At 39.5% G+C, this 23093-nt stretch overlaps 1 protein-coding gene across 2 annotated transcripts in view; it reads right to left on the bottom strand.

Annotated features, from left to right (window-relative positions):
• Positions 1-2341: 2341 nt before the first annotated feature.
• atg7 (ATG7 autophagy related 7 homolog (S. cerevisiae)) overlaps positions 2342-23093 on the bottom strand; it is a 139792-nt gene continuing 119040 nt past the window's right edge. Inside the window, exon 18 of one of the 2 annotated variants that reach the window (XM_043707933.1) lies at positions 2342-3085. In XM_043707933.1, coding sequence (XP_043563868.1) covers positions 3053-3085 — 33 coding nt within the window. In that variant the 3' untranslated portion in view covers positions 2342-3052. Of the gene's footprint in view, positions 3086-18664; positions 19035-23093 lie in introns of those variants that run through there. The other variant, XM_043707932.1, reaches the window with a different exon arrangement.

The raw sequence follows: 23093 nt of genomic DNA, 5'->3' as shown, positions 1-23093 counted from the left end.
AGACATGAAAGGCTTATGGTAGGCAGTTATACACAATTGTGAGCAGACAGAGTATTAATAGAAGATGACAGATCCTGTAAATAAAAACATTCCAGAGGAGACTTTGAAGGGGGGATGGGGTGATGCAGGCGAGGTCATGAGGGCGGTCTATTTGCAAATATAAATATCTATGTTTTTGGATACTTGGACACACTACTGTGCTTTATTGACACCAGGGTACAAGGTATTAGGGTGAGAAAATACCATGCATAGTTGAGCAACAACTTATAAGTGGTGAATGTTGAACACTCTTTTCCTTGACAAATTATGAGTTTTAGAAAATTTGTTCACAGGATGTCAACTAAGTCAGCATTTATTGCCCATCCCAAACCCAGTAAAGAGTCAACACCATTGCTAAGCGTCTGGAGTCACATGCAAGTTAGATAGGGTAAGGATGGCAGATTTCCTTCCCTAAAAGGACATGATTGAACCATATGGGTTTTTACAACAATTGAGTCCAGTTATATGGTTGTCATTAGGCTAGCTTTTTAGTGAATACAAATTTCACAATGTCACGGTGGGGTTCAAACCCATATTATCAGAATATTAGTCTGGGGTTACAACTTGTTTTTTCCAGCGGTGGTCTACTGCCAGAATATTGATCATCAACATCATTGTCGTGCAGCTTGTAATCTGGACACTCTCTAGCCTTACCTCTTCTGCTTAAACTTCTTGCTTGCAAATTTGCTACTTTGAGCCAAATCTGGAGCAGCATGGTGGCTCAGTGGTTAGCACTGCTACCTCATAGCACCAGGGCCCCAGGTTCGATTCCAGCCTCAGGCAACTGTCTGTGTGCAGTTTGCACATTCTCCCTGTGTCCGCGTAGGTTTTCTCTGGGTGCTCCAGTTTCCTCCCACAGTCCAAAGATTAGGTGAGGTGAATTGCTCATGCTAAACTGCCCATATAGTTAGGTGCATTAGTCAGGGGGAATGGGTCTGGGTGGGTTACTCTTCAGAGGGTCGGTGTGGACTAGTTGGGCTGAAGGGCCTGTTTCCACACTGTTGGGAATCGAATCTAACCTGAAAAGGTCCTTACTGCTTTAGTGACCTATTCCTTTTCCTCATGTGCTGCCTGGCCTTCTAAACTAGGAAAGAACCTCAGTCATGGGTCTATACATTAACTTGACCAATGCCCAGAAAATCAATTAAAATCAATGACATCAGTGTCTGACAGTCAGAATCTTCACCCAGCACATCAACTGAGCAGAGAGATTAATGCCTAACAGACATTGAAAATCCTGGAAATACTCAACAGATCAGGCAGCAGCAATGACAAAAACAGAACAAAGCTAACATTTCAGGGCAATGAAATTTTCCCAGAGTTGGAAAAAATTATTAGGGATGTACAATGTAATACGTACAGAGGCAGAGAAAAGGAGAAGGACAAGGAAGATCAAAAGAGGATGACAATGTAACATGGAACAAAAGATGAGACTAGAGGAGGTGTGAACAGCAGCAGCAGAATCATTACCAATATGTTAACAAAAAGAATGGGAATGGTGGTTATGATCGGAAATCAAAGTCAATGTAAAGGTTGGAAGGTTGTAAAATGCCTATCAAAAGAGGAGAGATGCTCCTCAGATCTCTATTAAGTCTCATTAAATCAGTGTCAATGGGTTTACCATTAACACTTGTATATTTATCTGAAATATAGAGCGAACAATTATATAAATGATTCTACTATCCATTATCCTCCAGCACACAGTTGGAGTAAGCGGTTCAAAGTGCAATCACAAGTCATATGACTGAAGCAAAGATAAACTTAAGGTTTACACATTGCTCTGAGCAGACTCGCCTATGAGGGCAACAATAAGGAGATTTAAACGATTTCAGCATCTGTGGTTGATAATTGTTTAAAATAATAAATATTGACAGTAGCACTGATGGCCTTGACTAGATACAATTACTTGGCCTGATAGCAGCATTGAATCAACTGCAGTAGGTAGTCATTCCATCATGGTATTTCATCAATCTTGACGTACCAGCTAAATACGCTAATTAAGCTCTCTTAGCACTCCAGCACACTGCAAGCGAATGTTCTTAATATTGCCAGCTATTAAAAATTAAAGCTATTTGCTATATTATCTTCAAGCCAATGAATTGGAAAGAGAGAAATCAGGCCAGTTGCAGTAATGACTGCATCCAGTCATATACTAAACTAACACGGAAAGTGACTGGATGGTATCGGTATTCCAGCCTTTATTTTGGCTTTCATTTGACAGAGATGAAAGCTAAACAAGAGTTATTGGTACATTTACACAGATTCACCTTCTCACTCCTGTGAAATTAAATGTTGAGACATGTTTGAGTGTGAACTCAGTTAAATTATTTTTAATTGTGTAAAAGGTAGCAAGTGTTGCATGCAGATTACACCGGCATGTACACAATACAGATGCTTCAGGCATATAACAAACGCGTTGACAGGAAACAAACATCAGTTCGATACAAAAAGAACATTTTAAATGGAAGTGGAGTCGGTAGCTGAAATGATAAATTTCATATTTAATTAAAATTCGTGACATAAACTATTTGTCTGTACTGAAAATGATTAAAAAGCACTCTGGGAAGCTACAGTCAAAAATGATTGGAGATAGTGGAACTTAATTTTAAGAAAAAGTAAGAAACAACTTTAACAAAATATTTGTGTTAGAGCAATGCGTTTTAAATGAAACATTCTTACTCAGAGAGACCTGTATTTATATACACAGAACTCAAATACATGTAACAGTTTTCGGTTTAGAAAGATTTGGATTATTGCTGTTATCACTAATGCTAACATCATAATCTCCAGATTTGTGATCTGGATGAAAGGGCCAGGAACAGTCGCATGTTTTTGATTCCAAAATGACACTGGGAGATAACTTGCTTCTTAATTAAGCTGAATGCCATAATCACAAAGAATCCATGACCTGCACAGGGCAGCTGTTATTGCACTGCAAGATTCTGAAAAGCTGGAAACAGGTCTTGGATTTGTTCTTCAATTTGCAGTTTCCTTTCAAGTTACAGACTGTTCTTCAGAAACTTTCGTCATCACTCATATCCCATATCTGAAATCAGAAAATACATTTCCCTTAAATGTTAATAGAAAAATTGTCATTGAGCTTTTGTATTGAGATCCAAAATCAAGCCAAGAAACAGGCTCACTCAGTATTTCCTGCCAGTAGACCAATCTTGCAGAGATGGTTTAATCTGAAATAGCTCTACAGATGATTAACCTTTTCTAGGCCACATTACATACCTAGCATTCATTTCTCTTTATTCTGGAAGACTCAGAATTTTTCTTAATCCTTTCTTGTACCTCAATCCTGGCATTAGGGATCACTTAAGGCTTTTCAACATTTCTCTTATGGCCAGTGACCAGAACTAAAAGGTACTAGAGGTACAAGCTGATCTGAGCTAATTGGCTTTGGCTGTAAGTGCCTCTACTACTTTAGCAATCTAAGGGCAGCACAGTGACTCAGTGGTTAGCACTGCTGTCTCACAATGCCAGGGACCCTGGTTCGATTCCAGCCTGGGGTGCCTGTCTGTGTGGAGTTTGCACATTCTCCCAGTGTCTGTGTGGGTTTCCTCCAGGTGCTCCAGCTTCCTCCCACAGTCCAAAGATGTGTAGGTTAAGCGAATTGGCCATGCTAAATTGTCCATAGTGTTCAGGTGTGTGATGGTTAGGTGCATTAGTCAGGGGTAAACATAGGATAAGAGAGGAGAGGAATAGGTCTGGGTTGGTAACTCTTCGGAGGGTCAGTGTGGACTTGTTGGGTTGAAGGGCCTGTTTCCACACTGGAGGGATTCTACTCTATAAAAAAATTCACGCCGTTTCTTTTGTTTGCTGCCCACAATAAGTGGACGTGGTAAATACAGAGTTTCCTCGATCTCTTTTCGCATCTCTGGTGGCTAGTTTGGCACCAGTCATAAAACATGCACAGTGTTTATGCAATGTGCAATAATTGATTTTTCTGTGTTGTATTCAAATGCACCACAGTTCTGCCCATTTAATAAATTTGTTCAGGTTCTTCTGTGGATGCTTGGCTTTCATGAGCATTCTCCTTGTTTAGTCTCATCTGCAAATTTAACCCACATGATTTCTGTCTATTTCAGGTTCTCTGGCACTTATTACCAATGAGTTACAGTTTTCTCTATTCAGTGTTATTGGCTTTGTGAATAGATCAATAAAGGCAATTTGACAGCACTTATTAATCAGCACAAAGTCAACAGTGTTTGCAAAAATATAAATTAGATACAAATAGCAGGAACACAAACGCATTCATTCCTTGCCTGAAAAAATGCAGACAGATTCAAATGGCATCTGTGAACAGATAAGTCAAATAATGCTCAAAACAGGAAATAAATTAGCTTAGAATTAATTCAGGATGCAAAAAGCATTCACAGTCTGCTTCCTGTCAAGAGTCAAAAATTGTGAACAAATCTGTGGCACTGTAGAATACAGCACTGTAAATGACTATCATTCCATCCCAAACAAAGGAGAAATGTTCAAATAAAGGATTAATAAAAGTGTGCCTTTGCTTTTGTAAAGGGGGAAAATATTGCTGAAGGTAGAAGACTCGTAAGTGAACTGAGGCCATCATCTATCTTTTTGTGTCAAGTTGTAGTTGAAGGATATAGAACTGTACAGCACAGAAACAGGTTCTTTGGCACAATTGGATGGACTTAAAATGCATTAATAATGGTTAACTAATGCCACCTAGCATATTTCATTATTACCGTTTAATTATTTAGTAGATAGGGTAAAAACAATTTTAAACACTGCATTCAGGAAGATCCGATTTGGAAGAGTCTCTTTGTCTTGTGTTAGTGGTCTGGCAATGACACACCATTTACCAAGTTTATTCACATTTTTGACGAGTCAGCAAGTCTTCTTTGTGCATTCAGAGACGAAAAAGATCATAAACATTGCAGGCTAGGTTGTTGGAAAGAAGCCCAAAAACAACATTTTCTTTTATTTCCTTTGAAGGTGCAGTGCAAGTCTTTTCTAAACTAGTGCTTTGTGTGCTGAGGGAAGATGAATGTACACAGAGTAACGGGGGCAAAATGTTCAGCATAAATGCCTGGGTGTATAGAAGATGACATTATCCAATATCAATACAGAGGGGTGCCTTTAAAGATTAGTGGCAGCTGCTCTAACACAAACAAAACCTTAATTCCCAAATTAGTTCCACTGCTTCCTGGCTGTTACTCTACAGCATAGTAGCCATGTGTCTCAAGAATTAAAGTCACTCTATAGATGTTTGGTGGGTAAGCAGTCTTTCAAATAGCACAGCCCACACTTCCCATGCATGGATTCCATATACACCTATCACTGCTGTGAAAAAGCTGCCAACATTATCAAAGACCCATCCCATCCCAACCTCTTCCATGAGGCAGAACATACAGAAGCTAGAACACACACACCCGCAGGTTCAAAAACAGCTTCTTTCCTGCCATTATACGACTGATGAATTGACTCTCTAACTTCAAACAATGTTGAACTTGTTAATGTTGATCTTGCCTGGCGCACCTCCTGTGCAATATAACCTGAACATCTCATTCTGCCCAAGTTTTTTTTCACCCTATGATCTGGATGTTCTTGCTTATTATGATCTGCCTGTATTGCTCACAAACAAAGCTTTTCATTATACTTAGTTACACGTGACAATAAATCAAAATGCATCCAAGGACATTTTAAGTATTCTTGAACCGATTTTATCTTTAACATTTTCCAAGTATTGTATAACATGAGCTATCTTACAGTAAAGAAATCCATCATCACTGGCTTATAAGTAAACAATTGACATTGCTATTTACTATCTTTAAGTACAGGAAGACATGATGCATGCTAAACATTCAGTGTGATGTCACAGAGCTAAGGGGAAATTGCTAACCCTATGCTACCAATATCACATATAAAGACACAGATTTGAGTTCTTCTGAAGGTTGCACTGCTTATGAAAACATTTTCTTCCTGCTTTGAAAACAGGAGGGGTGGGTTAGGAGAAACCCTGAGCCATAACACTGATGTCATTACCTAATTTTACATGTGCCTGCAGCTTGCGTTGATGAGATTAATAGCAGCAGTAGCAGCTCATTCCTTTGAAGTAACTCCAATCTAATATATTTGCTCAGGACACAATGTTGGTAGTGGAGAAAATTTTGGATTTTAAAATCAGGACCAGGCTTAAGTGATTTCAACCAGTTACTAACTGTGACAGTACTAATGCAGTGGTGGTCAATAATAGACAATTCAAACTATTCGGAGCTGCTGCAGAAACTGAGGTAACTGCAAAGGATCTTTAAAAACTGAATTTATGCAGAACATACCCAGTAGTGTTTCTCCATTTTTAAAGTGCTATCTGTATGGTACTTACAAAATTAACTAAAAGTTTCTAATAAACAATGGGCATGTATTTAGGAATCAAATACACAGCAATTATTAGTGAAAACAAAAAAAAACTGTCTTTATTCCAGACAAACCTTTTAAGTAACATCAACTACCTATGGTTTCGCATGTTTGAGACGTGCAAATATTTGGAAATGAGCCTGGCAGCAAGTTCTTTAGAAGATAAACGGTTGTGGATAAAAGGTATAAGGCCCAACAGATGCAGGTGGCATCAAAGCAAGCTAGACTTAAGGAAAAGAATTAACTCTTTTGTTAGAGACTGCACCTGGGGGGACACACTTTGTTTTGCTGCAGGTAATGACAGGCGAGAGTTCAATGAGATTTGTAATTCAGGAACATTGCTGCTGATAATGAAGACATGACCCGTACATAAACAAACCAGAACAGCAGCACACACCTGCCATCAGCTTTGAAGATACGAAGACTTAATTCTGCTATGTTGTTATTTCAGATGAAACACCTAGTGTTTCATGAAAAATAAATTAATGCTGTTAAGTTTCTGAACCAAAATTTGACTGATTTTTGATCTACACAAAACCAGGTTACTGTTCTTTCTATTGGATTTCATAAAACAATGCTTGCCAATCTGTGACATGTAGATGCACAGAAACAATGAATCTTTTGATTGTGCAATTGATGCTGGAGCTCTCTCAGTGTATCCCAAATAAAGTCAGGGGCTTTGATATAAATGAGATGAAAGTCCTAGAACAGTATTGCACTTTGATTGTAGATAAATGTGCTCTGAATGTGTGAATGATGAGTACTGAACCAAAGGAGAGATTAAGAGGGGTGATCAAAAGATTGAAGCAGAAACAGGGGAAGTGATGCTATTGATGTGATTTTTGCAATAACAAGATACAGGATTAGACAATGAACCGGAGTAAGATGGTGAGGTTGCAAACAATCCATTTCATCTTGAAACATTCACCGAAAAGAGTGATAGAACTGGCAGCAAGGGGAAAAAGCAACAACATCCATCATTTGAATGTTGAGTACAAGGACGTTATTATTCATATATGTGTAAGTCAGACAGGCAGTTTAAACACAGGTGGCAATAAAAAGTGTCGAGAGGTGGAGGAGGAAAAAAAACGTGCAAATCAGGTGATCCCAACTTTTTGGACAATATTGCCAAGGGCTGTGCATTCAAGTAAGAAAGAAGAGTGAGATGAGAAGTGGACCCTTTCATTGATTCTGGAGGTAAGTATTTGATTGAGAGAAAAGGTGCCAGTGCTCAAAATTCACTGGCAATGCCTAGGTAAGTAAGTGTGAAATCAAACAAGGAGAGTTTCATGGGGCAGGACAATAGATGTTGGGAAGGATGGTGTAATTGATGTGTTGAAAGTTATAGAGTAGTCAAAGAGTCAAGGCCAGAGTTACAGAGAATGCCATTAATGATTTTGGTTGGACTGTTGTATTGCGATGAGCAAGAGTTGATTGGAGCAATTCAAACAGGTGCTGGAAAAACACAGCAGGCCAGGCAGCATCCGAGAAGCAGGAGAATCGACATTTTGGCCATAAGCCCTTCTTCAGGAATGAAGAAGGGCTTATGCCCGAAACGTCGATTCTCCTGCTCCTCGAATGCTGCCTGGCCTGCTGTGTTTTTCCAGCACATTTTTCAACTCTGGTCTCCAGCATCTGCAGTCCTCACTTTCTCCTAGCAATTCAAACAGGCAATTGCAAGAGAGGCTGGAGATAGTGCAGTAGCCATTGGCTACAGCAGGATGAAAGGTAGGTTGTCTAGAGGACAGGAATGCTAGCAGTGGCTCCAAAAGGTAGAGAGGCAACTCCAGACGAGAGGAAATCATTTCCAATGTAAGTTAAAATTGCGGACAGAATCAGAAGCTGGAAGGTTAATGAAACTAGAGTCCAAGCAGCAGGAGATTCAGTCAAGATGAACGAGAGGCTTGGGAAAGCAGAAAGATGACAGAAGGGGGACTTAAAGTGAGACAAGAGTTCAGTAGGAGAATGTGAGACAAGTAGGATGCAAAGTACTGCCCAGAGTAAGGAACAGGAAGAGACACATACTCTATGCAGAATGAAATGAAAGGAAGGAGTCTTACGAGACACAATGGCGATCATTGATCCAATTAATACTCAGCAGCAAAACTAATTGAACAGCTTAGTTAAAACAGGCGAATATATCAAAGAAGGTAATGATTGAACTTTAGGGCATTGTGTACACTGTCTAGTCTTGATTGGCAAGAAACAAGGAAAATCTTTAAAGTCTTGGAAGCATTGCACAGGCTGATCCCTAACATCATATGCATCACATGATGAAAAAACATAAGAAATTTGGCAAATTTCAGCCTAGTCACGAATCATCTGAGAGGTATACAGAATACTGCTAAGGGGATAGAAAAAATGAACCCAGGATATTAATTTGCAGAAGTGGAACAAATTGACATACATTCAAATTAGTAAAGGTCATTTTTGACCTTGTGCCTGTCACTTCTTCACCCAATGTCTGACAATAGTGGGCAGTACGGTGGCACAGTGGTTAGCACTGTTGCCTCTCAGGTTCAATTCCCGCCTCAGGCAACTGTCTGTGTGGAGTTTGCACATTCTCCCCGTGTCCGCGTGGGTTTCCTCCAGGTGCTCCAGTTTCCTCCCACAGTCCAAAGATGTGCAGGTTAGGTGAATTGGCCATGCTAAATTGCCCGTAATGTTAGGTGAAGGGGTAAATGTAGGGGAATGGGTCTGGGTGGGTTGCTCTTCGGAGGGTCGGTGTGGACTTGTTGGGCCGAAGGGCCTGTTTCCACACTGTAAGGAATCTAATCTAATCTAATAGACTTCCAGTTGGATCAGTGATGTTTGAAACCTTAGGAAAATGGGAACAAATAGATAAATTCAGATGGTCTGAATGATCTTCCTCATCTCTGATTATTCTGTAAACTTGTGAAAAACTCACATAGCATTACATGCTTGCAATACAAACGGTGTAACGTCATTGATGAGTTCAGACTATATGCTTCTCAACATATTTACAATAATTCCAGCATGCTTTCCAACTGAACAATAAAGAAAACAAAAACATGATATGTAGGAAGATAAGCAGATAGCATGGTTGGAGTGCTTGCCAATGAAATCGGATATGGCTGCATAGGATAGAGAATAGCAATAGATTTAACTAGTCATTTGAAACAGTCTTTCATTAAAAAAAAATTTCAAGTCCAAGGTCTGGATTACAAGATTAATGGAATCATTCTGAAGCTTGTTATTTTTCTTCAAATCAACAAACCCAATAAAACAGTGCACAACAGTTTCATTTCCTTGATTTAACTAAGTTAACAGCCAGATTCTTCACATTTCCAAATCAGATTTTGTCTGCAATGCTGGCCTGGGGCAACTCTCCCACTAATGTTCTCTGCTTCTTCAGATAGAAATGACTCATTTTCCACTCAACTCCGAGCTCAGAGATCGAACCCAGATGCAGAAATCACTATGTGGAAAACAAGAAGCGGCAAGTTCCACCAAGTCATGAAGGAGGCTGTGGCGTAGCAGTAATGACACAGAGTCCTAGTCTAATGTTCTCGGGGCATGGATTCGAACCCACCGTAGCAGTGGTTAAATTGGAGGACAATAGAATTCTGGAATTATGGTGTCTAATCATGACCACTTAACTACTATCATTTGTTGCAAATACCCACCTAATTCACGAATGCCCTTTAGGGAAGGTCATCTAACATCCTTACCTAGATTGGGTTACACGTGATTCCAGACCCACAGCAATGTGCGCGATTCTTAACTGCTCTCTATAACAGCCTGGTTTACCATTCAGTTCTCAATAAAAATTAGGGATGGTCAACCAATGTTGGCTTTGCCAGCAATGCCCAAATCCAATAAAATAATAAAAGTATACATCACCTAAGTTAGCCATTTACTTTGTTATAAAACGATTTTTTCTTATACATTATTTTTCATTTCTGTTTAAGTAAAATTAAGAAAGCAGCATACAGCAAGCTGCAATCAGATTCCCTACAGTTCTCCTTGCTCACACTGTTTGGCACAGCAAAGGACTTTAAGGCAAGGATTAAAATGTAAACATTCGATACAACTGTACAAATATTTGGAAGTGATACAATGATTACAATACCCCTGCAAAGCAAAAAAATTAATCTTATTATTTAGAAGATGGAATAATACTTCTATTAAAACTAAAAAATTCCAGTGGCATGTATGTTTTAAGAGCAAGGCTTTCTGCATAACTAGATCTACAAGTTGGGAGAGCTGGGTATTGCTTGGACTTGTCTCAGTAGAATTATAGTGTTTATAAATCTGCACTGGATGATCTTCAATATGATTATTATGTAGACCTTCTGAAAATACATAATAATGTCTTCTGAAAATAAACAATACTGAAATATGGTTCTCAGATGATAGGGCATGCTTATGTTTTTGAATAATATGATATTTAAGTGCAAGAAAAGATTGATGTACTGCATCTCACTTACAATAAATATTAAAAGCTGACAATTGGATTTGACTCATTAATGCTTGGGAATATGGGTCAGACAAATGATCTTAGGGGTGAAGTTGACCTTAGAAGGCAGCACAGGAACAGGCAATTGCAAATCAATAGCAAGCTTTCCCTTCAAAGGGAATGTAAATGGATACTGGCTAAGATGCATTCACAATTCATCATTTGCATTGTGTGATTGCTCAAATTGAATTTCTGTGGTGTTATAACCTCAAGATGGGAGGAGCGCACTGTTTCTCTTCAGTCAGACTACTCCACGGGTCACAACATTCATTTAAACATTTTACCCAGTTTCCAATATGGCCAATCACAAGCTTCCTTCATCTATTGATACTCAATATGGAAGTAAAAACATCCACCAACCAGGTTTATTTTAACATAAAACTTGACTTATTATAACAGAGAGCTTCTTAAACGAAATGCAAAACTGCGTAGTTTTTGATTTGAAAATATAAATGTTTACCTCTCTTAATAACTCAAATAACACATACAGCAGGTAAAGGGCAAAAATGGCATTTTGTTTGCAAAGATTCACTGTAGGGGAAACATCTTATGGCCAATGAAGGTCAGTTCTTGAAGGATGAAAAGCTGAAGAAAGGTTCAGAAGCCTGTTGATCTAATGCCCTGTCATTGTGGTCTGACCATATTTAAAATTGTGGGCAATTTTGGATCCCATATCTCAGGAAAGATGGACTGGTCCTGGAATGGGTCCAAAAGAGGTTCACATGAATGATCCCAGGAATAAAAGGTTTAACGTATGAGGAACATTTGAGGACTCTGGTTCTATACTTGATTGAGTTTAGAAGGATTGGGGGGGGGGGGGGGGGGGGGGGGGGGGGCTTTTCTCCCCACACTTCAAGCCCCGGTCATTGAGTATATTAAGACTGAGATAGATAGGTTCTTGGTTGTCAAGGGGATCAAAGGTTACGGGGAGAAAGTGGAAGAATGGGGTTAAGAAACTTATTGACCATGATTATATGGCAGATCAGACTCAATGGCGACATGGCCTAATTTCTGCTCCTATGTTTTATGATCATTGGGCAGTTTTCTCTGGGGTCTTGGTAAACACAGCTTGCTCAGGAACTACATACCAAGAAGTTTTCCCACATTCTTCAAGAGGACAATTAGATTTCACAATGGAAGAACAACAAAGCATTTCAGAAACAGGGGAAAGATGAACTGGGCAGTCTTACTTCTGCATGCTTTCTACCTGCAGCCCCATGTGAAAACCAAGCAACCTCGAAGCAAAACACTGTTCAAGCATGACAGCCATAAAATCCAGGTAAGTATTTTCTATAGTGTCCAAAGTCCAACACAACGTCCAGAAATATCTTTTGTTTACAAAAAAAAGTCCTCTCACCAAGTCTTTTCTAAACAAAAACCAAACTCATTTCAGGTATCGCCACAGAACATGAAATAAACCCATTTTGATACAATTCTTCAAAACCTTCATCTATTTATATGCTTTGTTTGGCTATTTATACTTTAGTTTGACCTCGTATGAGAACAAAGAACAATACAGCACAGGAACAGGCCCTTCGGCTCACCAAGCCTTTGCTGATTTCTAATCCTTATTTAGACCTGCTACGTATTGTCCATACACAGTTTCAATCCCTCCTGTTCGCCTCCCATTCATGAGTCTATAAAGATACGCCTTAAATATTACTAATGTGCTTCCACCACCCTCAATGGCTGTACAATCCAGGCATCCACCACCCTCTGAGTAAAAGATTTTGTCTGCACTTCTCCCCTCAACTTTCCCCCTCTCACCTTGAACGTGTGTCCTCCTGCACCTGACTTTTGCACCCTGGGAAAAAGCCTCTGACTATCCAAACGCAGCAGGCACAAGCAATGCTGTGTGACATATCGCAGTTATGTTGTAGTACTGGCCAAGTGGCCATTTTGTGTGCTTTTATGCTTACCCAACTTGCTCGCAGTAAAATTTCTAGGCCCTTAGATTGCTTCATTGATGGAGAATCCTGGTTCGGCTCCCCTCCCTAATCAGGGGCAATATTGACCGTTGCACCTTTACTGCTGATTCAGTTGATATCAAATACAGAGTCAGCAAACCCGACATTACCTGTGACTCAAACGTGGGCAAGCATATTAAGACAAAATATGACACCAACCAGGAATTTGTTTTAAAAATTAATTGCAGATTCTTCAGGCTTTACCGTTAGATTGTGCTTGTGACTGCATGGGCATCTGATGAAGGTATGATTGAGAAACATTATAAGTAGCAGTAGAGCTGGACTATCCTAGTAATTCTGGATTATTACACTTGAATTAATCAGCATGATAGTTTTAGCTCCATAGAGCTGGTTGATGAACAGCTGCTGAATTCATGCGTAATATTTGAAATCTCTTCCACCATTTAAAATGACAGAGGCAAAAACAAACAGAGATATCTCTTGGCATTTGAAAGAATTTGGACAGACAGAAATAAAAATTCCCTCTTCTTATTGTAGGAATCATGTGCTGACACTCAGAGATAGGAGTTCACTGTATAATTGTAAGAAACTTGCAACTCTTCATTCAATCTATTTGTTGGGAACGTGATGATTGTTACTATTGAAAGGGAAATTGAAGTTCTCTCCCTTTCGTATCGCTACAAGTTTGAAGCGACAAGCCTTCCATTCCCATTTTTCGATCAAAGGCGAAGATTGGACTCCATTCAGTAGATGTAAGAACCAAAACAAATGCATAAGGTTATTAGGATTTAATATCAGATCTTACCATTGACATACAATACTTTGAATTGCTTATTTAAATCATTCTGCCTTGGTGTATGATTTCTGGTCTTTATTAACAATGAGTATGAACAGACCTTTGCATTATGGGAACGTTGTTCAATCACATCTTCATCAGACAACCATGTCCAGTAGGAATAGGTTTCCTAGATGATTCTTCCTCTCTAACTCAGTTACATAGATACCAACAGCGGCAGCCCAAACATCATTCTTGAGATAAACTTGCTATCGTAAGGATGACCTTGAAATTTTAGTGCAACACTTTGCTTTTCCTGCTCTTATTCATCTGACGTTACTGAAGCACTATTTGAGTGGCTTTGCAGGAAATTGTTCATATAGCCATTCTTCCAGTATCAGTTTGTAATTGAAAGTAGACAGATTTATCCTTGCAACTACTAGAATTCAGTCCAAGCCTATACCAGAATGAGAGAACTGGATAGGATAGATAGAGGTCATTTTGTTCATCATTCATGTGCCAGATCTTTGTCCAATTACTCCTGCTCTATCCGTATTAAGCTGTTCCCCTCTCCTGGCCCTTTGCAATTATTTTAAATCATTATCCACTTTGTTAGCAAAAGCAGGCAGGATGATTATTATTTGAATTGCGAAAGCAGGAAGTGCACCAAGATGTGGGGGAGCATCAGTCACTAAATGCAAGCATGTAGGTACAGCAGATAGTAGGTTGGTCTTCACAGCAACAGGATTCAAGTACCCGAGCAGAGGTGCCTTGCTCCAACTGTGCAAGGAACTGATAAGACCATAGTTCATAACTCTTAACTCATGAACACTTCTGTTAAAATGTCCAATTAACCTTCCCTGCTCTAAGGAGAACAATCCCAGTTTCTCCACAGTACTGAAGTTTTGTCCCTGGTTCCATTCAACTATTTTTCTTCTGTACCTTATTCGGGATTAGTTTGGTGTCCATGCATATGGTATTCCATTGCATTAATTAATGATCACCAATGCAAACATTTGTAAGAATTTTTTTGCCTCTAGCCCCAGGCAACTGAAGCCAAGTATGCCTATCAAGCCTTGCCATTTTATTTTTAAGAGCAGAGACCAACTACTCTATTTCAATTTGCATTTAAGGGGAATTCAATTATAACTCTTCAAATTCAATTATTTGTACTCGTGTTCTTCAGTATACTGCAGATGAACTACTCATTATGTTAAATGGAATGAACAAACTCAATAAAACTAGGACAAATGCATTCAGTAGTGCCAGGTAGACGAGGAGAAGCCAGTATTTCTGCTTTTGAAATAAAGTTAGGGTTCGTTCAGGACACTTTAAGTGTTTTGGTGGCACTAAGAGATGCTGCCACTTGACCTACTCTAGTTTGGTGATCCTTTTCTGGGAATTCAGAGATGGGTTATTGCAATACTTTAGCAAATAATTCTTTGCTGCTTAGTCTCATCCATGCACATCAGTCCAGTCCTGATGAGGGATTGTGAAAATTCAGCTTGTACATCTAGAATCCTTATTAATAAATTTATCAAATCTTTCCACTATCAGTTAAATTGCAGGACGTTTAAACAGTAATTGCAGTTAATACTTTCAGACCATGCACACAGTTCATATAGCAATAACTGATTATGATGACTGTATACAAAATTTCTTTTGTCAAATCAAATGCAATACACTAGATTCTGCAGGCATAGTTTTTCCATAATTGAATGAATATATTTCTAAACAGAATGCTTTTTGATGCCAATGATCAGATGATAAACAGCATGCTCCTCTGGTTTTTTTTCCAGACTTATGCTTAATATTAAGATATTTTTAAAAAGAAAAAATTCTTTCCTTAAGTTTTATTCACTTTGACAATTATTCATTAATTTGTTTTCATTTCTAGGTATTTGTTAGATTTTTCAACTATTTCAGGGATTTTGCTGCTTTTGCACATACTCCTGGATGTATGAGGCAACCTTTGCTAAATTAAGTTATGTAAAATTTTCTTTCATTAGAGCATTGTATCATTTGACTGGTTTATATGAAGGCAGCACAACATATACTGAAGAAGTTTCCACCATTACATCAGCACAAGGGTGGTACAGTGGCCAGCTCTGTTGCCCCACAGTGCCATGGACCTGGGTTCGATTCCAGCCTCGGGCGACTGTTTGTGTGGAGTTTGCACATCCTCCCTGTGTCTGCGTGGGTTTCCTCCAGGTGCTCCGGTTTCCTCCCACAGTCCAAAGATGTGCAGGTAAGGTGAATTGGTCATGCTAAATTGCCCATAATATTAGGTGCATTAGTCAGAGTAAAGATAGGGTAGGGAATAGGTCTGGGTGGGCTACTCTCTAGAAGGTTGGTGTGGACTTGTTGGACCAAACGGCCTGTTTCCATACTGTGGGGAATCTAATCTAATCATGATGAATAACGTACTTACAACTGCTCTGGAAACGTTCATTCCTCAGGCAGCAATACTCTAGTTTTAATACAAACAAAGAAGGACACCACTTTGACTGGGACAACACATACATCCTAGTCAAAAGTGAAGTCTGCAGATGCTGGAGATTAGTGTCAAGATTAGAGTGGTGCTGGAAATGCACAGCAGGTTTAGGCAGCATCTGAGAAGCAGGAAAATCAACGTTTCAGGCAGGACTCCCACCCGAAACATCTATTTTCCTGCTTCTCTGATGCTGCCTGACCTGCTGTGCATTTCCAGCACCACACTAATCTTAATACAAATCCTAGGACAGGCGAAACAAAGACACGCACAAGAATTCTTAGAGGCATGGCATTCTAACCAGAATTCCATCAATAAAAACATTGATTTAGATCCTATCTACCTTCCCTTGATAAAAAGAACCAGAAATGACATCACCCACCTTAAGAAACCAAGACCTATTAATAGAGAGACGGGACATACCACCAGCGCTTCACCAGAGACTCTCACTGATGGTGTTACCTAGTCATGGTGACAAAACATCTGAAAACAAACCTTCCAACTCAATGAGCTAACTTATAGACTTATCATCAACCTGAGCTACATATCTTCTCAAAGATTTCTTCCACTCCTTAGGGAGCTGGTTCTTGGTACATTATAATTTCAGATCCAGTCTAGCATGTTGCCCAACTGGCCATGCTTTGCTATACACTGGACAAGTTATAAGACCAAAATAGTTCTTACCTGAACATCTGCATTTGTTCACTTTCCTAGTAGTCAGTAAATAAAGAAATGTTGAAAACTTGGCTATTTTCCTCACTTCTAACTCAAGGGCATGAAAGTCAAATGAAATGCCAGACATTACTGCCCCAACCTGCGGCTACTGACCCAGGCACAAGAAAGTAAATGAAATACTTTGAAACCAAGGTCAGTATGTCAATTAAAAAGTTTCTGCTCACTTCAGGAGGATAATGATAAAAGCAGACAAACCTCTCCATATGTGATAGTTTATGCTGATATGAAAGAGAAAAACTTCATCAAAGCACCTTCAAATTGCATCCAGTAAGACTGTTCTTTTGAAATTAGTTTATAAACGCCCTGGCATATCATGCATCCTTTCCCACTCCCTCCACGTAGCAAAGCAGGTACCTACATCATATTTCATATTTACAAAAGTAGGAGTAACCAGGCTCAATTTTAAATGAAATTAGGTCACAACAGCTTTTGACCATTGTCACCTGCTGGATAGTTTCCCAAAGGGTACGAATCTTAATTAAACACTATATGGTAACTGACTGCAAGAATGTCAATGAAATGAGTGTTTTTGGACCCAAGCCAGGAGGAAATAAATTCTTACCCGATTTGCAAATTGAAAGATTGCATTGTTCTCACTAGTAAATAGATGTAATAAATGTCAACAATAATAAAGCAGAATGCCTGTTCAAACACTGCAACTTGAGAGCTCTGTGAAAGTATTTTGAATAGATAAGCAGTTTTGCCAGCATTTACCATAGTGAATCAAATAGTTTTGCCATGAATGATTAAAAAGGGCATTCATATATCCGCAATAGAGCAGGAAAGAAAATTAATTCACATAGCAACAGACTTTAGAGGATGTGTAACTGCTGCACTGGTGGTGACATGATCACCATTTGCCTGTTGTATTGGTCTTTCAGTCTTTTCTTGACCTCATGTCACACCCATCAATTTAGCAAATGTCTTCTGAAGTTAAATATCCAATTCAAAATTTCAATGTCACCTTTATTGGCTTTAACATCTTGATACTACTTGTATTATTCAGCCCCTGGATAAGCATGCAAATAAACCTCAAGGACATTACCCAAAAGATTTGCATGTTGGAAGGTCAGGAAACATTTATTGGGGGCAGAAATCTGCAAGCATCCTCAACAGCAACTTGCATCAATGGATTGAAGAGGCATGGAGAGAATTCAATGTCAATATTATTAAAATTTCATTTTTAAAGATGTGGCATATCGTATGTGCTTACCAGTACCAAGAATAATAATTTATGAAATGTTGATGCATGAAACATTTTAGCTAATCTGTCATATTTATACATTGCGTGGGATGAAATAGGTTATAAAATAATGTTAATATTTAATTATTTCTTTTGTGCTGTTGGTTTTTAAAAAATTCTTACTCCATTTGGTTTACATTTTAGGCCCAACTCAAATATGCATTTTAACTTTAAACACCCTTAAATCCATCCCTGCATGAAAGTCAACCACATGTTTGTTGGCCAAAAGTATTGATCACAAAGATTCAACCTTTATATGAATATGACTATACTTGAGTGACAGAAACACACAGTTGCAATATGAACTGGAGCTCATGAGAGGAATGCATCAGCTATCCTGGAGACCTGCAAAATGTGCATTCACTATCCTGGGGAGCCCAGGCAGGCTCGTCTGTTCCTCAGAGAGAATGAGAGATGTGCGTGTCATTCCCTTTGAAGGAATGTGAAATGAACAGATGTGCTATTCCAAGGGATATGCAGGCAGCATGTTTGCTAACTTTGCGATGAGCTGATAAAAAGTGAAATTCATCTTCAGTGAAGTATGCCAAGTCAGTTTCTCCATTTCTATTTATTGAATGGGTTGAGCTGACAGGAGGGGTGACAGTCTCAAATTTGTTTCAAAATTGTACCACATCCAGAGCATGGAAGAGCTTGTACAAAACAAGCAAGTCAATAAAAGAAAAATGGAAAACTGAAATCTGCTGTGCAACAGGGGATGCGCAGGTTAAGATTTGTGATAACATAGTGGAGAAGCCCAGCGATGTAGGTGATTCAAATAATTCTTGGTCCAAAATGCTTGATCATTTTACAATTGATAGGAAACCTGAAAGTGTGTTCAATTCTTCACATACTCCTGTTCCGCATGTCTGATTCGTGAGGTAGTGGCACCAGTACTGGGGAACGAAGGAGCTATTTATTGATAGAGGCTCCAGTTCAACAGGGCTGGAGTGTGTCTAGAAGCAAAATTGACAAAAGTAATGGTGCATTAGTGACAGAAGTGGTGCAAGGAAAAAGAAATAAAGCTAAAGAGGGTGTGAAACATTCACAACAAATCAGATTATTTATAGAACAAATAGAAATTAATAGGTTTGATCTAAATTTCCAAGATGAAGCCATTGCAGCACTGTGGCTGAGGTTGGGAATTAAGTATTTTTGGAATAATTGGTTCTTAGAACAGTTGGAGAAAATGGAGGAGGAGAATAAAGACATTAGAGAGAAAGGATAATTGAAAATCAGATATCGAATCCTTTTAGGTGGAGATAGAAAAAAAAAAGGGGAAGTATGAAACTGGCAAAAAGAAAAACACTAGCAGGAGTAGATTTTAGAACCTGGAGCAGTAATTATAGTTCTGGGCAGAATATCAATTAGGAATTCAGAGGATAATAAAGCCATCATGGGAGATGTTAATTTTTATATACTGAACAAACCAAACTTACAGTAATAGTAAGGAAGATAAATTTGTGAAATATATTCAAGATAAATTTTTCACATCAGTATGACAAAGGAGCAAGTAGAAAACAAACTATTTTAGATCCAGGATAATGCAAAGAGCCAAAATTAATCAGAATTTCCGAAACTAGGGACTTAAATCTACAGCTGTAAAAAACAAAGTCCAATGCTGCCTCAATATCAAGGATAATGACCATTGCCTTGTCAATAGAATTCAGCTCTTCTGTCCATGTTTGGTCCAAGATCAGGAGCTGAGTGGTCATGGTGAAACCCAAACTGAATATTATTGAGCAGGTACCATTTGCTGGCACCATCAGTAACCCCATTATATCACTTTAAGGGGTTGGTTGGGTCAGTTTGCTGGCTGGGTGATTTGCAATGCAGTGATGGTGAGTACAGTTCCTGCACCGGCTGTGGGGTGTGATCCTCAGGTTAAACCACCATAGTTGCCTCTGTGTAATGAGAGAAAAGCCCTACAGTCTGCTAGGACTGTGGTGCCTTTACTTACTTTCACATCACTTTCCTGATATCAAGAGTAAACTCTCAATTGGTAATTGGCCAGGTTGGACTTCTGAGAAAGGATATACCTGGACAATTGTCCACATCTCAAGTAGATACCATGTTGTGGCTATACTGGAACAGCCAATATATCCAACATTTCTGTGGTCACCTTTTGTACAGCTGTAGAATGTGGATTATCATATCTAGCATGTTTGTTGACCTTTGATTTCTGTTACCCATATTTTTTTCAGATTCAAGGAGATACACCAAAACTAGAGTCAACAGGAATTGAGAGGAAACATTCCCATGCTTGGGGTCATACCTAGCACAAAAGAAGATGGTTACTGATGGAGGTCAGTCTCAGTATGAGGACATCAATGCAAGCGTTTCTCAGCGTATCTTCCTAGACCTTACCATCTTCATCATTGACTTTCCCTCTATCATAAAGTCAGAAGTGAGGGTTGTTCTCTGATGATTGCTGCTTTGAATGCACTTTTTATTTAATATCGCTTAGAGGATTTAAATTTTGAAGGATTGTGGAAAACAAAATTGGTTTCAATTTCTCTGGACATACCTGGGGTAATTTCTTTAAAAGGCTACTCAGAAATGATGCTTTGCTATAGTTATTGTGACAGCTGGTTGTGAAGTGATTAGCTTGGAGTGATTTATGTTTTTCCTCGCTGTGCGAAAGGAAAACTTGCTAAGAACATGCTTCACATCTGATTGCTCCTGTTTCTACATCAGTTCAGGGTGAAATCTGCCCATTTCTTCTGAGAAAGTGATTGAAAAACCATCTCAAGATTATATTTCCTGAGCAAGCTGTGTTTGAGAGACTTTGCAGACAACTGTAAATTGTTGCTCAGTTGGCCAGACCAGCCAGAACATTACAGCAACAGATGTTGGAATATCCTACACTTTATCCTTTTGCCTTCAAGAAAGCCAATTGTTCTGTGTCTTATTCAGGAAGCCAATCTCTGCAGAATAATCGGTTTCATTTGCTCCTTTTTCCTACAGAAAGGGAAGGTTGTGCACGTGTTCTAGGGATACTTATAGGCATAAGCATTTCTACTCCTATATTACTGACTATGTTAGTCGCATCTTCACTGAATAAGCTTTGATTGTTAATAAACTCAAACGGGAGAGGTGATGGCCTAGTGGTATTATTGTTGGACTGTTAATCCAGAGACCCAGATAATGTTCTGGGGTCCTATGTTCAAATCCTGCCAAGGCACATAGTGGAATTAGATTCAATAAAATCTGGAATTAACAATCTAACAATGACCGTAAATACATCGTCAATTGTTGGAAAAACCCATTTGGTCCACTAATGTCCTTTCGGGAAGAAAACTGCCATCCTTACCTGGTCTGGTATACATATGACTCCAGACCCACAGCAACATGGTTGACTCTTAACTGCTCTCTGGGTAATTAGGGATGGGCAATAAATGCTGGCCTAGTCAGTGATGCCCACATCCCATGAATGAATAAAAGAAAAGTGTGTATGTATTAAGAAACTTAGTTGATAGATCATTTCATTTAAAAACTTGATATCAATAAGGTACTTCATTAGTCATCTTGGTGATTGAAAAATGTCTTACTTTCTGTTTTACGCAGTGGAGGACTAGAATGACAGAGCACTCCTCCAGCCTTCATTGTAACAAAAATGCATGGTTTTCAATGTTATTTGCAATTCTTCAGAGATTGAAACAGTTTATGTTCATATGTACACTGGGCAACATTTAGGCTCCAGCTGATAAATGGCAAATAACAAACACAAATCTCAGGCAATGAACATTAGTGAATCTAACCATCTCCCTTTGACATGCAATGGATTACTTTCTGCGAAATTCCCCTCTCCCATTATTATCCTGGGAGCTACCAACGGGCTAGCCGGATAAATATTATGGGTTAAAGAGCAGATGAGAGGCTGGGAGTTCTTCAGTGAGAAACTCACCGCCTCATTTCTCAAAACCTGTTCACCATTACAAAGGCACAAGTCAGAACTGTAATGGAATACTCTGCACATGCCTGGATGAGCACAGCTCCAAAAACTCTCAAGAAGCTTGAAACCATCCAGGACAATGCAACCAATGTGACTAGTGTCCCGTTTACCATTTCCAGTATTCATTCCCTTCATCACCAATGCACAATGGCAGCAGTGTGGACCATCTACATGATAATACTGCAGCAAATCATCAAGACTCCTTCAAAAGTTCAGCCACTTAGAAGGACAAATGCAGTAGCTATATGAGAATGCCATCAACTGCAAGTTCCTTTACACAGCAGAGAGCGGCGCGAGCTGGGCGGAAGTGAGGTTGGAGCGCAGAGTTGGTCGGGAAGGCAAGTGATTGATATTTGAGTGGGTGTGTTCTAGACCCCAGGCCCTACATAGTAGGGCCTCCCTCCCATCCTCCTCCTCTAACCTAATTTTAAAGTCCACAGGTAAGCTACTCAGTGTTCTTGTTTTCGGAGACGAGGTGTAGAGTAATGGCAGCGCAGGCAGTGGAATGTTCCTCCTGCAGGATGTTCAAGGTAGGGGTGACCACCAACACTCCTGCCGACTTCATCTGCAGGAAATGCAGTCAGATCCTGCTCCTCACAGAACGAGTAAGGGAACTGGAACTGGAGTTGGATGAACTGAGGATTATTCGAGAGGCTAAGAGGGTGATAGATAGAAGCTACAGGGACATAGCTACGCCAGAGAACAGACGTAGCTAGGTAACAGTTAGAGGTGGGAAGGGGAGGAAGCAGGCAGTGCAGGGATCCCCTGTGGTCATTCCCCTAAACAATAAGTATACCGCTTTGGATACTGTTGGGGTAGCAGGGGTAAGCTGCAGTGACCGGGTCTGTGACGTGAGGTCTGGCTCTGAGACTCAGAATGGAAAGGGGGAGAGGAGGAGAGTGCTAGTTATAGGAGACTCTCTAGTTAGAGGGACAGACAGGCGGTTCTGTGGACATGGGCAAGACTCTCGGATGGTTTGTTGCCTCCCGGGTGCCAGGGTCCGAGACGTCTCGGACCGTGTCTTCAGAATCCTTAAGGGGGAGGGTGTGCAGCCAGAAGT

The sequence above is a fragment of the Chiloscyllium plagiosum genome, chromosome 18 (assembly GCF_004010195.1).
Source record: "Chiloscyllium plagiosum isolate BGI_BamShark_2017 chromosome 18, ASM401019v2, whole genome shotgun sequence".
Classification (NCBI taxonomy): Eukaryota; Metazoa; Chordata; class Chondrichthyes; order Orectolobiformes; family Hemiscylliidae; genus Chiloscyllium; species Chiloscyllium plagiosum.
This window is presented reverse-complemented; position numbering and strand designations above follow the sequence as displayed.